The sequence below is a fragment of the Halyomorpha halys genome, unplaced genomic scaffold, assembly GCF_000696795.3.
Source record: "Halyomorpha halys isolate HHAL.00 unplaced genomic scaffold, Hhal_1.1 Scaffold410.1, whole genome shotgun sequence".
Classification (NCBI taxonomy): Eukaryota; Metazoa; Arthropoda; class Insecta; order Hemiptera; family Pentatomidae; genus Halyomorpha; species Halyomorpha halys.
This window is the reverse complement of record NW_027111460.1, coordinates 448,891-465,231: the sequence shown is the minus strand read 5'-3', so window position 1 is coordinate 465,231 and position 16,341 is coordinate 448,891. Positions and strand designations below refer to the sequence as shown.

The window sequence follows — 16,341 nt, the reverse complement described above, 5'->3', positions numbered from 1 at the left end:
CGTTTTAGATTGGAGAAGATGGTCGGGGGTCCCTTTATCCCACATTATCTCTTTTGTTCTATAGCCCTGATGAAGACCTGAAACTCAGGTTGAAACGTCCACATAAATAAATATTTTTTTGTTTATTTATGTTGTTTCTTTGCTGACCGTACCCGACCATCTTCTCCAATCTAAAACGCTCATATCTGTTGAAAACTAGGATTAAATAAATATATATTGGTTCTATGTTAAATAAAAAATTAACTACTTAATTAATGAATGTTAATAATAAAAGAAATATAAATTTAGACCAAAATGCAATTTGAAATAAATTAATTATAAGCCTGACCTGAATTTATGGAAGGTTAAAAATAGCTTGTTTATATGATAGTTAATAGTGTTAAGTGGATCTATAATTAAAAGTTTTAAAAATTAATGAAATTGTGACAAATAGGGTAATTTGACTTGTAATTAACGACCTGGGCAGAATAGCCAGCAAAACATTTTTATATAATTTGATATTAGGTGTAAATTTATATTTAAGGTATGTTAAATTATTATTAATAGTGTTGTTAAAATTTTTACAAATGAATGTATAATAAAAGCTGTTAATTATAAAATTGTCCTTGAGGATGGCCGAATAAGCCGAAACGTTGGATTGATGATATAATAAAAGGGTGTTGAGGCTTAACACGGATATCAATTGATTTAATAAACAATTGACTACTGAAGTTAAATAACAAGATTTGAAACAATAAATATACACTGAATAAATAGAATTTTCAAAATACACACTCTTAAACAAGAGTTAATTATTGAGTCTAAAGGTTCCTTAGTAAATTATTTGATTAATTAAAACTGTTTTCATATAAAAATTCATCTGTTGGCAGTTATAAAACAATGGAAACTGCGAACAAACGTATGAATGCAGCACAAGCGCTCTTTGTTTTGTACCCAAAAGCCGACATTTGTCGGGTTAGCTGCAAATTCAGCCCTATTTGTACTAACCATTGTTTGACAAATGTGTAGAGGTACCTTTTAGTGCCTTATAACCCCCTCCTCCCCATACCCTTCAAATTTCAGTTTCTACAGTCCCCTCTTAAATTGCATCAAATACAGTAAAAGAGATTAATTTGATCAATTCTTACCAGCCAATATCAAACCGTGGGACTAAAAAATTTCCAAAAAAAATTACACCATTCTTGAAGAAATTGAACACTCTCACCAGAGTTTTTATTAGAAAGTTATTAATTTAATTACCTAAACTAATAATATCTTCATAAATATAGATTTGTACTATATTTAAAAACAATTTTGATCCTTTTTCTCAACTTTATTCTTTTTAAACTTCCAACGTTTCGACCTCTCATTACGGCATTTAAAGAATTTTTAAAGAAAAAAAGTAAAGGTAAGACCAAAAAAATCAGTATGTAAGTGAAGGAAATAATGAAATTGTTATAAAAATAATTAAAAGGAGCTGTTCGTAGGAATCCTTGAAAATGACCTGAGTGGTCGAAACGTTGGAAGTTTAAAAAGAATAAAGTTGAGAAAAAGGATCAAAATTGTTTTTAAATAAACTAAACCACTAAATCTCAAACAAGTATATTAATAAAAAATAAATCTAGATTTGTACTATGTTAAATAGAAAATAAAATGCAAAAGTTAATCTACAAGATTTCAAACAATTAGTATAAGAGTCCAAAAGGAGAAAAAAGGCAGTTATCTCACCCCAATTTTTGATTACTTTAAAGAAAACTGTATATAATTAATAGTCAAAACTAATGAGTCTGCCAAGTATAGGTAGGGAGAATAAAAAATGGAGGCTGTTTCAAAGCGATAAAAAAAACTAATGTTTCATTCGGAGCTCTATATCTTAAAAAGTAGGAACAACACAAGAAAAACTAAGAGAACGTCATTTCAAGAAGAGTAAATTTGCTAAAATATGAGCCCTAATAGAGTTATTTACGTTAAATAGTTTTCGAGATATAGCTTTGTGAGATATAGCTTAAAAATGTTGTATAGGGGGTACTGAAAGACCAGTAGTTAGTGAATTTATTTTGAAAAAATTATATTTCAAAAACCATTTGACGTACAGATGTTTATTGCCACTCAAATTAAAGCTAGTTTAATGATCTATAAAATAGTTTAGTTTATCTTCGTAGGAGTAATAGTTTACATGAAATTTGCTAAAATAAATTGATTTATAGTTGTTCGAACAAATTTTCATTTGCCAAATTTATATTAATATGTGAATATCATAAAAACTACTACCCATACGAAGATAAGTGTCATAAACTACTTTATAGTAAGTTAAATTTCCTTTATTTTGAGTGTTGGCAGATATATGTGCGTCCTAAGGATTTAGAGATATATATTTTCAAAAATGCAACATTTTATATTAACTATTAGAAATTAGCATTTTGTGAGTTTACTTTGTCAAATATCATAAAAAATAATACTCCTACAAAGATAAACATTATTAACTATTTTGTCGTAGATTTAACTAGCTTTAATTTGATTGCTGGCATACATCTGCACGTCAAATGGTTTCTGAAATGAAGTTTTTCATAAATCAAACTTATTGTCCGTACTACTATAAATCAATTTATTTTAGCAAATATTATGAAAACTACAATGCCTACGAAGGTAAAGGTCATAAACTTCTTTATTGTCCATTCAACTAGTTTTATTTTGAGTGCTAATAGACATCTGTACGTCACATAGTTCCTGAGATATAGATTTCTCAAAATAAATTAACTAACCACTAATCTTTCGGTAGATTTTTAAGAAATTTTGCTTTTTAAAAAGCTATATCTCAAGAACTATTGGACGTAAATAGCTTTTTTAGGGCTAATATTTTAGCAAATTTACTCTTCTTTAAATAATGTTCTCTTACATTTTCTAGTGTTGTTGGTAGTTTTTAAGATATAGAGCTCCAAATGTAAAATTAATGTTTTTAAACAGCCGCTATATTTTATTCCCCTTACCTATACTTGGCAGACTCATAAATTTTTACGAGTAATTATAGTTTTCATTAAAGTAATAAAAAATTGGGGTGAGATAACTGCCTTTTTTTCTTCCCGGCTCTTGTACTAAATGTATTTACACTGAATCGATAGAATTTTAAAATATGAAATCTCAAACAAGAGTTAATTATCGGATCCAAAGTATTATATGGAAATTCTTTTATTAATTAAAGCACTGAGAGCACGAATATTCGTCTGTTTGCAGATCTAAAACAATGCAAACGTTTGAATGCAACACAAGCGGCCTTTTATTTGTGCTCAAAAGCCGACAACCGACAGGCAAGCTCCAAATTCAGACCAACTTGTACCAGCCATTGTTTGTTTGGCAAACGAGATAACTTGAATCATGAAGATCCCTTAACGGTCAGTTCGAGTGACGCTAACTTGAATATGAGATACCCAAGTGTAAGAGTATTGTGCAATGTCTTTTTCGATTTTTAATAAACAGCAAGTTTGCTTGGCATTATTTCTGCATTAAGCAGGTTCATTCTGCAAATGATAAAGTAAAAAGGTAGGATATGGAACAAAGCACTCAAAAACTTCCCTGCACTTTCACAGATCACCCCCCCCCCACTTCAAAATTGTATTCCTACAGTCATTAAATTGCATTAAATACAGTAAATGAGATTAATTTGATCTATCGTCACTACCCCACCCTTCTAATATCAAACTCTACATGTCGCTGAAAAAACAAAAAATATTCGATTCTAAAAGTTACACCATTCTTGCAATAATCTAAATTTAAACAACGATTAGGTATAAAAGCTTCCTTCATCGAGGGAGTCTTTTAGTCTTGTCGAGTGACCTGAGCTGAGATATCATTGGCCGTGGTAACTGAACATCGATATATTATCAACAATATATCTATAAAACTTAAGGTAAGTTCATATCTCGATTAATCGACTCTTGAAAATTGTGATCAGTGAATACATTGAAGCTATTTTCATGACCGAAATATGTCTTAATATTTAATTTATTAGAACGTTGAATAAAATTTTTAAAAAACATTTTATCACATAAAATAACTTTTAACAGTTTAATTTGTTTTCTGTTCCCTCTTAAACAGCAAAGAATACATGCATTAATAAATTACATTACGTAAATGAAACATAAATTAAATTAAATACAACCTCTTTCTACTGTTGGTAGCTGAAGGTATCCGGTTAAATACTTATCTGAGGTTTTGATGTGTCCATTAAGTCCAATTTTACGTCAGTTGATAATCAAAATTGATGAGTCTGCCAACCATTTTAATTATAAAAAAATAGATAAATAAATTTATAGTTAAAAAAAGTAATATTATCTGGAAAGAAGAAAAAAATATATATAAAAGTATAACGGTCCTGGTGCGGTCAAAAGAGCTCAAATAGTAATTAAACTATTTATTTTAGCTGACGTTTCGCTCCACATTGCAACGCTTCATCTGAGCTAAAAGAGATACAAACAACTAAAATAATGTGATAAAGTAAGAGAGCAGACAACATGAAAAAAAGTAAATTAAGATATGGCTATACATGATGAAAATTAATATAAAATTGGACAATGTGAATAAAATAAAAATACAACGGACCGTGAAAACTATAAATAAACAAGAATTACAAATAAGTATTAGACAATTAATGAAAACGGAAATAACAACAAATAAAAGAGTAGATACTTTTTTTAATTTATTTTTTGTATATTTACAACTGCATTCAAATATATACAACAAGTAAACTTGCTGTTAGTGATAAAATGACATGATACAAATATGTGGAGAATCTACCCATTTGTTTTTTTTAATTTAATTTATTTGAAACCAGATCGGCCTGGACCCTGTTTCATAATAAAGTACAAACTAATACTATTAGTCTAGTCGATTTATCTTCATTCAATTACACTGACTTGTACAATAGTAACTTGTGCTTTAGTACTTTTTAACTCCTGTAATATCACTAATAGTCCTCCCTATTAAGAAAAAAAAAGTATTATTAATAAATACTATTAGCTTTCGTTATGAAACAGGGCCCTAGTGGGCCTTACATGGTTGATATAACCGTTACAATATATTTTTTAAAGTTGATTATGGGGAGGGTATTGTCTCGTACAAAAGACACCCCTAACTATATACAATGTTATAATTTTTAAAAAAAAGATAAAATAAATAGATAAGAATAATGCTTCTTAATAAAAGAGAAAAGTAAGATTAATAACAAAAAAAAAATGATATTTTTACACTTAACAAAACATCAATTGCCCTCTAGTGGTAAAAAGAAACAAGTTAATTCGAAAAATGGACGAGAGAAGAAAAAACAGCATATAATTAAAATAGAGGTAGTGTGACTAATGAATTAATAGATATAGAATTTATAACAGAATGTCCTGCAGCAGCCTGGGCTTCAGTCTTCGGGTTGAGGTTGGGTTTCCCAGGTTGTCACTGCTCCTTTAACTATCGGCAACTGGAACTTCATGAACCGTTTTTTTATGTAATCCTCTGTTGACTTCATATGTAATTCCCGATCCAATTAGCTATTTCTTATGGACCAAGGAGCATTAATTGCGATTCTCAGGACTTTATTTTGAGAAGATAATCAACCCATTGATAGAACACCAATAACATTTCAGACGCTTAGGAGGTTTATCAGGAAATGAATGGAAGCCATGTTAGAAACAAGTGAGTTTGGGTGGTTGGGAAGTTTATCATGGAAGGATAGGTATCTGGTTTTGGCCAAATCGGCAACATTATAAAAAAAATTCATTGAGGTCCTGATGGATGACTTGATTTGTGACAAAGTAAGGAACATTGAGGATTTTAGAGTGTAAGGATTGGATAAAGGAGGTATTCGAAGGTTTAGTGGAGCCCAAAGCTCAACTCCGTATGTCCTGATAGGCCTTATAGATGTCATGTAGATCAGGCTTTTGTAATGGATTGGAAGTTTAGACTGTTTGTCTAGTAAATCTTGTAATAGTCGGAATCGACGAGCAGTTTCCTATCTTTTCAGTCTTGTATGAGGATTCCATGTAAGTCCTTTGTCCAGATGTACAATAAAAAATAAAACTACAGTAAACGCTAAAAGACGGAAAATAAAAATAAAATAAAGGTTTAATCTTTATCCTATAAAGAATAAAATAAAAGGGATAATAATGAGTAGAATAGGAAACCAACCCACCTTTCTGAATGAAGGAAAGCAAAAGAATAGGTTAAAGACGGATATGTAGTACCAACAGGGTAGAGGAGTGAGGGATTGGCAGTTAACAAACACGTTATATACGAAAGCAAAAAAAGATATAAAATTGCTATAAAATATTGTTAAAGTAAAGACAATATTAGGAAATTTGAGAAAATATTAAATTGTTTAAATAAATAAAATTTTATCCATTTTAGTCTCAAAACATTTTTATTCCTTTATAAGTCCGGCGTTCGGCCGATTTGGCTATTCTAAAGGACAATCCTTATACAATTTAAGAACCAAATCATTTAAAAACTACTTCATGCAGGCTATTCTGCCCAGGTCATTTATATCAGTCCACAAATTACCCTAATTAGTCAATTTTTCACATTAAATTAAAAATAATAAATTATTAGTCACAGTCAACAGCAAAATTGTTCACAAAATATAAAAAATTGTTTCTAGAAGGAATAAAATTGTGATGTGAAAAAGACATTTTCAAGTACAATGATAAATTATATAGGCAGCTTTTGGGAGTTCAAATGGGAGGTAATTTATCAATATTAGCAGGATTAGTCATGAATAATCTGATAAAAGTTATTCTTTCAAAATCAGGAAATTTTGAAAATAAAAAAAAAAAAAGTAAAAAAAAGAAGAAAATTATCTCATGTTGAAATTTTATATTTTTACAAAAAATTATAAAAAAAAAAAAAAAAAATTAAATATAGGCAGACACAACATGAATATATAAATGATAAGGGGAAGAAATTATATAAAGATATTTATAGATAAAATAAAATAAAATTAAAACAATGGATAACATAAATATAATATAGTGAAGAAAAGAAAACATAAGAAATTGAATAGAGGTACAAAGATGTAAGTTTATATAATAAAACCATTAGTTAATAAGTAATAAATGTATGTATAAAGTAGAAGTATGAAATGAATATAAATTCATTCGACGCGTAACTTAGTGCTTTTCGATTTGTTAGTGCTTTTATATTAGGGTGCACCGTTTAAGAATTATGGGAAAAAAAAAAAAAAAATCTTGTGCAGTGAACGCATGAAATAACTTTTACTTACCACCCTAAATACGCCCCAGGTTCTGTGTAGATTAGTGAAATTTTTTTAAAATATCACTATTTTTGTGGTTATTGAAAAAAAAAATCAAATTATCTAAAATTAAATAAAAAATTTAATTTCTACCACTAAAACCCATGAAGGGTCAGGGGCGCAGTACTTTGTCGAGAAGTACTATTACAAGACCAACGGCTGTGCAAGGAGGTGAGTTGATCAGAATAACGTTCGTCCGCTAGATTTTCTCCAAATTAGTGGATATTTACTTTTTAGAGGCTCTCGAACCAGAAGGGGATATTACCGCTTCAGTAACAGAATAAATAATTGTCTGCCTAAGGCGGATTCAAACCTGGGTCCTTTGAGTTTGTAACACAGCTCCTTACTATCACAACTATCCCAATCCCCATTGTGTTTTGTATGGTATTATTCAATGATACTATAGTATTATACTGTCATGTCATATAACAAAAATAATGTTTGACGGTATATTTATCTGATGATGAAAAAGCATATATTCATACTCTTCAGAATGCGTTTGTACAGGGTAAGGGTTTTATTAGCATTTTAAATAATTCAAATAAAATTAAGGAGATCTGGATGAAAATATACAAGTTAATATAAAAAAATAGTGCAACTGTTTTTCTACTCCAAGAGCGGCAGGTCTAATAACAAGAAAAAACTATAAATAATATTTTATAATGATTATTAAAAAAAAAAGTCTATAATAATATGTCTGGTCTAAGGACGCATAGTGGGGAAAAACCCATTTAATCTTTTCTGAGCTACTTTACTTTACTTGGTCCTGGAATCAAATTTTTATTTTCCCCTACGTTTGACAACTCTACAAAGGCTACCTGCTTATTTTGGGGATGCTACTTCTAAAATATATCACCCTTTATAGATACCCACTTTATGAGGCTGGGTGAACCCTGTAGGGCTCCAGAATCCACTGAACTGACTCAACAGCTACAGATAACGGATTATAATTATTTGCCACAGCTGGATTCGAACACGGGTTCTTGGAGTTAGTAGTCCATTGCCTTACCAATGAGCTACCCACTCCCACAAAAGACCTATAATAATTATTAAAATATTTTATTTTTGTGTTGCTTAAAAAAATTCGTATGTTACGGTTTCTAGGGATAGGAATAACGAATATAAATTTAAAAGAAAGCTATTTATTTTTAACCAACGTTTCGCCCCACTTTGTAAGGCTATCAGTTTGAAATAGAGAGAGCGATTGTTGTCAGAGAGAACTTCAGTCCTCTCTGTTTCAATCCGATAGCCCTGACGAAGCCCTACAAAGTGGGACAAAACGTTGATTAACAATTAATAGCTTTCTTTTACTAATTTGATACCTTTATTGACTGCCACCCGGACTATGTTCCTACACGAATATAAATTTTTTTTCTGCAAAGAATACAACAGTTTAATAAAAAATAACGAAGCGGCCATGCAATCTTAATATTTAGGGCGGGCTTCCCTTTTACGTTTGAATTGGGATATCTCTACTTTTCTCCTTACATTATTAATCAAATTCTTTAATATTTTATATTTATACATCGTTTATTATTGTAAACAATTTGAGCTGGTTATTTATTTCAAATAAACGTAAGGTACTTTAATCCCTGTTAAACTATCTAGATAAGGATAAGACCTTACTAATATTTAAAATTACTTAATTTTACATTGATATACCGAGTTTGATCAAAATAGATATTGCTGTTTTTGAGAAAATCGAAAAAAGTGAAAAATCGATTCTATTATGAGACACTTTCGGTCGATTTTATCGAAATAAATATCACATTCCGGGCATCTACCCAACTTAAATATGTAATATAAGTTTCGTACGACTTTTCATTTTTGAACTTGGTTGTTGAAACACACACATAGGCCATTTTGCGATACTAGATTATTTGGACATATTGGCCCTCAAAACGTGTATTTCTGTCAAAAACTCAAATTCGATGATCAAAATACTTCCCCTTACTATATATTCCTTATATAGACAGGTATAAGTAAAAATTAACCAAAAAGTTTTCCCATGAACGGATTTGATATATTTATATTATCAAATGGTCATATCCATTAATAAAAGAAAAAAAAACTGTTACCCCACCTAAAGTTAGAATTTTAGCTTTATTGCCATGATATATAATAATATTAGTATTTATTACTTGCAGGCACTAACAATTAAAGATAGAAAAGAAAAATCTCTTCATGGACGAAGAAACTTTAAACAATTTCTGTGGCTCACGATTTTGGGTAAGGTATATTACTAACTAAAATTGATAATTTTGCTCTTATATACTAGATTTTTTTTTCTGAAAATTCAGGAATATTTTTTATGTTTGATACTGAATCTACACGTTAGATACTTGTCGCAAATCTAAAACATGTACAAATACTTGGTGAACAAAGTAATCGATAAACATCAATATACACAGGCTTGTTTTATTCTTTTTATTTTTTAAGTTTATTTCATTCGATTTAATCTATTTTCATTATAAAAAGGAACGGAATAAAGATAGACGAAATAAAATGAAATGTATTTATCAGCAATGTAGGTTTTAGATTAAAATTGATATCAATAGTAATACATAATGTTTGACATTGAAAACCTATAAATTCAATCTTATTCTACAATTTTTTACGGAAACTTTATAATTTAATTACCTAGACATATATTGTCTTTATAAATGTATATTTATGATATATTAAATAAAAAATAAACTGCTAAAGTTAGTTACAAATGTGTCGATGCAGTAGATGCACCCTTTTATTTGTTTCCACACCCGACGTCCTAGTTGTAAATTCAGCCCAACTGGTACCAGCCATTGTTTGGCAAAGGTGAAGGAGGCTTTAGATTGTGCATTTTGTGACTTGAATTATGAAGATCCCTTAACGGTCTGTCCGAATGACACTAACTTGTATATGAGATACCGAAGTGTAAGAACATTGTGCGATGTCTTTTTCGATTTTTAATAAACAGAAAGTTTGCTTGGTCATTACAGTACAAGATCCCAAGAGGAGAAAAAAGGAAAATATCTCACCCCAATTTTTGATTACTATGTATAATTACTAGTCAAAATTGATGAGTCTGCCAAGTATATGTAGGGGTAATAAAAAATGGTGGCTGTTTCAAAGCGATAAAAAAAAACAAATTTTTCATTCGGAGCACTGTATCTTAAAAAGTAGAAACAACACAAGAAAACCTAAGAGAACGTCATTTAAAGAAGAGTAAATTTCCTAAAATATGAGCCCTAAAAGAGCTATTTACGTCCAATAGTTCTCGAGATATAGCTTTTTAAAAAGCAACATTTCATAAAAATCTTGAATGGGACGTACTGAAAGATCAGTAGTTTGTGAATTTATTTTGAAAAATTTCTATCTCAAAAACCATTTGACGTTAAGATATCTATTAGCACTCATATTAAAGCTAGTTTAATGAGCTATAAAGTAGTTTATGATGTTTATCTTCGTAAGAGTAATAGTTTACATGAAATTTTAAAAACATAAATTGATTTATAGTTGTTCGGACAAATTTTCATTTGTCAAATTTATATTCATGTGTGAATGTCATAAAAACTACTACCCCTACGAAGATAAGTTTCATTAACTACTTCACAGTAAGTTAAATTTACTTTATTTTGAGTGTTGGCAGACATATGTGCCTCTTATGGATCTAGAGATATATTTTTTCAAAAATCCAACATCTTATACAAACAAATATAAATTAACATTTTGTGACTACATTTTATCAAATATCTTAAAAACTACTACTCCTACAAAGATAAACATAATTAACTATTTTGTAGTAAATTTAACTAGCTTTAATTTGAGCTCTGGCAGATATCTATACGTCCAATGGTTTCTGTAATGAAATTTTTCATAAATCAAACTTATTGTCTCTTATTACTATACCTATTAACTCTTCTTTCAATGACGTTCTCTTAGGGTTTCTTGTGTTGTTCCTACTTTTTAAGATACAGTGCTCCGAATGAAAAATTTGTTTTTTTTATCACTTTGAAACAGCCGCCATTTTTTATTGCCCCTACATATACTTGGCAGACTCATCAATTTCGACTAGTAATTATACATAGTTTTCATTAAAGTAATCAAAAATTGGGATGAAATAATACCCTTTTTTTCCTTCCCGGCTCTTGTAATATTATTTCTGCATTTACCTGCAAGAATAAAATGAAACATAGGATATGGAACGAAACACTCAAAAACTTCCCTGCACATTCACAGAATCCTCCTCCCCACTTCAAAATTCTATTCCTACAGTTATTAAAATGCATCAACCTCTAATATCAAACTCAAGATTTGAAGAGGATTATGACAAAATTTGAAACAATATATTTACACCAGATCGACAGAATTTTAAAATAATGATGAGAAGGTAGTTGGCCGTGAATAATATATATATAGAGGATATGGTAGGGGGGTGCGTTCAGAGTAAAACACAAATAAGTTAAAATAACTTATTTAATAGTACCAACGTTTCGGCCAGAATTTCTAGCCTTCATCAGAGTTAAGAACAAAGAACAAGATAAGAACTAATGAATACAAAAAAAAATAGAAATTATATATTTAGAATGATTAAAGTAAATAATTATGCATAATGAAAATTAATAAAAATAAAGTAATGATAGAAATGGAAAATAAAACGAATATATAGATAATTAGTTGCAGGCCTATCTTCTACGCCATAACCCATGATGAAGACCTGAAACTCAAGTCGAAACGTCGGCATAAAATAAATAAATACATACACATAGGTGTTGTTTATTTATGTTGTTCTTTGTTGACCGCACCCCCCGACAAACTTCTCCAATCATATAGATAATTAAATGTAAGTAAAGTAGCATAATATGGAAATAATAATATAAAGTTATATAATGCAAAGAAACAAGGAAATATGAATATTTAAATTTAATAGTAATTTAAAAATTAAAGTTGTGAAAAAAAGAAGAAGAGAAGGTGAACGTAACTAATAACGTGGGTAAGGAAAAATAAGTAAAGAGTAGAGAAAGGGGTAAAAGAAAGATAAGAAAAAGAGAATAACACCCACCTACTTGTAGGAGCTCGGCGTGGCCAAAAGGAATGAAAAAATAGTTAACAACTATTTATTTGACGTTTCAGCCCACATTATAGAGCTTCGTCGGGGCTGTCGTGCTTAAATGATAGTGTACAATTCAGTCGTCTTGATGAAGCCCTGCAAAGTGGGGCAAACACTGGCAAATAAATAGTTGTTAACTATTTTTTATTTATTTTGACGGCGCCCCCGAACATCTTCTTCATATTAATGGTTTGAGAAAATAAGTTTCTGTTTTTACAAAATATATATACTGCACAAGATTTCGCGAACTGAAAAATTTGAAATCATCTTGGTCCTGTTTCATAATGAAAGCTAATAGTATTAGTTCATAGCACAAGTGTAGAAACTAGTGTGGTAATAATACTAATACTTATTTTTTTTCATGATAGTGATGACTATTAGTGATATTACAGGAATTTAAAAAAATCAGTATAAGACAAAAAAAGTACAAGTTACTAGTACAAGTAAGTGTAATAGAATTAAGATAAATCTACAAGACTAATAGTATTAGTTTGTACTTTATTATGAAATAGGACCCTGCTTGTAATAAATTATTATTAATTTATTTTTCTGTATTTTATAGGATTCTAATTTTACATGGAACACAGACTCACCACGGTTGACTCCATGTATCGAAAAAACTGTTTTATGGATCCCCTGCCTCTTTCTATGGATGTTCTCATGTGTCGATATCTTTTATATAAAGAACAGTAAATCTAGGGATATACCATGGAACTGGAGGAACATTTTAAAGTTGGTAAATGTTTCAGCTATCTCCATTCTAATTAAAATAAAATGACCAGAGCAACTTTGATATCAGTTTTCGTGGTTCCATAAACTACTGCTTGAGATATGAAGTTTAATTGGAAGTGGGAATGAAATCACTTTAGATAAAACATTTTTTTTTTTTTTAATATTTATTTATTGCTATTTATAACTGTACATTATAATACATTTAGTAAATCTGATCTAAGTTAAATAGGAGTGTTACAGGCGGATAGAGCAACTACCCATTGGTAGCACTCTAATGACATTTTACATTAGCTAGTCTCGTGGCCATCTTCTTTTCAGACACCTCGGAGGACTGTCAGGAATGGAAGAGGATGCAAGATTAGAAACTAGGGGGTTCGAGTGGTTATAGAGTTTATAATGGAAGGAGTGATATCTGGTTCGGGCTAGATCGGTTACATAGGGAACATTAAGGTCTTTATGTATGATTTTATTTGTGACGAGGAAGGAGAATTGAGGATTTTACGAAGGATTTAGGATTGTAAGGATTGAATACGAGAGGAATTCGAAGGTTTAGTGGAGACCCAAAGCTCAACTCCATATGTCCAGATTGGCCTTATTACAGTCATGTAGATCAGTCTTTTGTAATGTGTTGGAAGTTTAGACCGTTTGTCTAGTAAGTGCTGTAATAGTCGAAATCGACGTGCAGTTTCCTGTCTTAAGGTAAAACATTAAATTAGTTATATGTAGGGACCGGATGTTTTGGCCGTAAAAAACACAAAATCGTGCAGTTAAAACTCAAAATTTGTATTAAACACCTAAATGCTGTAATAATCTTCAACTTTATTGTTTAATTTATACATGGAAAACTTTCTTAACTTTTGTCGAGGTAGTTATGTTAATTAGCCTGACTCCAATTCTCAATGTGAGATACTTTGTACCTGAATTTCTTGACAACACGGGCTCAAACAGGGTAATTTGGCTTTTTAGACCTTGCAGATCTTTGGCCACCCGAACCAGCTTTCTCCACGCCTGTCAAGCTACTGCTTTCGAGTTTGCTGCATGGTTTGTCGATTCTGTATATCCATCTGGTTCTTGGCCTCCCACGTGGCTTCTTGCCTACTATACTGGCATTGATTGTTGTGTAGAGGCGTCCTGATGGATTGCTTCGAGCCACATGTCCAGGCCATCTTAACCTCCTTGCCTTCATATCATGCGATATTGATTAACCAGTCTTTGCTTGCACTTTAGTTCTCCTCAATCTGTTAAGGCTTTGATCCCAGATCGCTCCTGTAATTGTACGAAGGACTTTTGGTTCAAATCTTTCGATTCTGCTTTCTGGGGTACCTGTTAGAGTCCAGGTCTTGTAGCCAAATATGAGAGCTGCTTTTATCATGGCGTTGTACACCCTTAGCTACTGATTTGTAGAAATTTTTCGGGATTTTAGTATTTTTGACAGAGAAGAAAGTTCTGGTCTATCTCATTTCGTTGATCATATATTGATGTTATTTTGGATTTTTGATACTACCTACTTTCGGAAATGATTTGCTATTCTCGCAGACTATGTCGCTAGGGTATTTTTTTTTACTTACAATAATATACTTTGTTTTATCTTCATTTAAATTTATAATAATTAATTATTGTATAATAATTACTAAATTTTTATAGCAATTTAAGCTGACCCATATCTACTTGTCAAACTCTAATAACTATGGTATAATATATTTTTTATTTTTCCTTATCTTATTTTCAGATTTACCTCGGCCTTCTTTTAGCTCTAAGTATTTTTGAATTCTGTTACATCGTATTTAGAAGTGAGCCAGCGAACCCCGTCGATATATATACTCCTGTGATAAAAGTTATATCGTTGGTAAGTATATATGTAATATTAGTTACAATATATTGATTTTTATTATTTCTATAATTAATTGTTATTCATTATTCCAGGCATTGTGTACTACTTTAGTAATATTCCATAGAAAACATGGGCAAAGGACATCTGGGCTTCTTTTTCTGTTCTGGTTCTTCGTTGCATTCTTCGGATTTTTACAATTTTACTCTTCAATTGAGAGACATATTTCGGAAGTAAGATACATATGTCAATATGTTTACCTAATTTATCATTATATTTATGTTAACTCTATTGTATTAATAATTTACTTGTCCAGGAAAAAACAGATCTGATGAGGTCATCAAACATTGTAAGCTATTGCTTATATTTGTTGATGCTCTTGCTTTACTTCGTTTCAGATCTGCCTCCAAAACGTTCAGAATATCCAGACTTAAAGGTACAATTAATATTCTTATCACTTAGTATAGCTCATAAGTTAAAATAAAAATAATTTTGGTGACTTTTGTAATAGTGTACCCGAGCGCTACCAATGGCTATTATGAGAAACACCGATAAGGTATTTTTCAAATGTAAAATCCATAAGGCCACTATACTGACAGTTGGATTGACAGTAATCGTTCAGAAGCCAGACTGATGTGACTGTCTTGAATCGTGAAGAACACCATCTGTCCGATTTTCACATATTAGTAAATGAGATACCGAACAGTAAAGATCGAACAGCATGCATCTTTCGTTTTTCTATCGCGACCACAAAAGGACAAGTGTGATGATATCAAAATTGTTCGGAAAAATTTACCGATTGTTCCTATTTACTGTGACAAGAGATTAATGTTACTTTTATTTTTCGGATCCCCCTATAACAGAAAAAACATGAAATTATTAGGTTGCATTAGGTGTGGGGTTAGATAATTCGTATTGGTTACTACCTTTTTTTAACATTGGTACTTGAAAGTGTACAATGAGATTCTTATCTGGTATTCTAGTAGGGGTATTCATGATCTTTAGTTTAACATGTTAAAGCGTGTTAAATGTAGAAATATCTATATCCTTTTGCCATGTTAAAACGATATAACATGTAACATGGCTGAGAGTGTGTTACTAGGTCTGTTAAATGGAGAATGACGTCACACAATAGACCAACTGAGGTCGTCACCGTTTTATTTGTTGTCGTGTTAGGTTACTTGTAGATTGTATTTTGATTTGTTTTGGAATTTTTAAAAATACAATCAGTAGCCAAACTTTTACACTTCTACTTTTCACTTATTTTAGGCATGTTGTAATAAATTACTGTAATTAAAACTTAGAAGTAAACAATAGCATAAAGTTTTGGCAGGAAAGGTTACTAAACAAGTTGCTCAGAAAATCTGCTAGGAGCTCTCATGCATTTAACATTTATCACGACTTTAACCTTCCGTCGGGCGC

The 16,341-nt window shown here is 30.6% G+C and overlaps 1 protein-coding gene across 1 annotated transcript in view; it reads left to right on the top strand.

Annotated features, from left to right (window-relative positions):
• Positions 1 to 3,803: 3,803 nt before the first annotated feature.
• LOC106682388 (multidrug resistance-associated protein 1) overlaps positions 3,804 to 16,341 on the top strand; it is a 44,481-nt gene continuing 31,943 nt past the window's right edge. The window contains exons 1-6 of the mRNA XM_014423202.3: positions 3,804 to 3,883; positions 9,418 to 9,499; positions 12,922 to 13,095; positions 14,821 to 14,937; positions 15,015 to 15,152; positions 15,236 to 15,355. Of these exons, the coding sequence (XP_014278688.1) occupies positions 9,455 to 9,499; positions 12,922 to 13,095; positions 14,821 to 14,937; positions 15,015 to 15,152; positions 15,236 to 15,355 (594 nt within the window). The 5' untranslated portion in view covers positions 3,804 to 3,883; positions 9,418 to 9,454. The remainder of the gene's footprint in view (positions 3,884 to 9,417; positions 9,500 to 12,921; positions 13,096 to 14,820; positions 14,938 to 15,014; positions 15,153 to 15,235; positions 15,356 to 16,341) is intronic.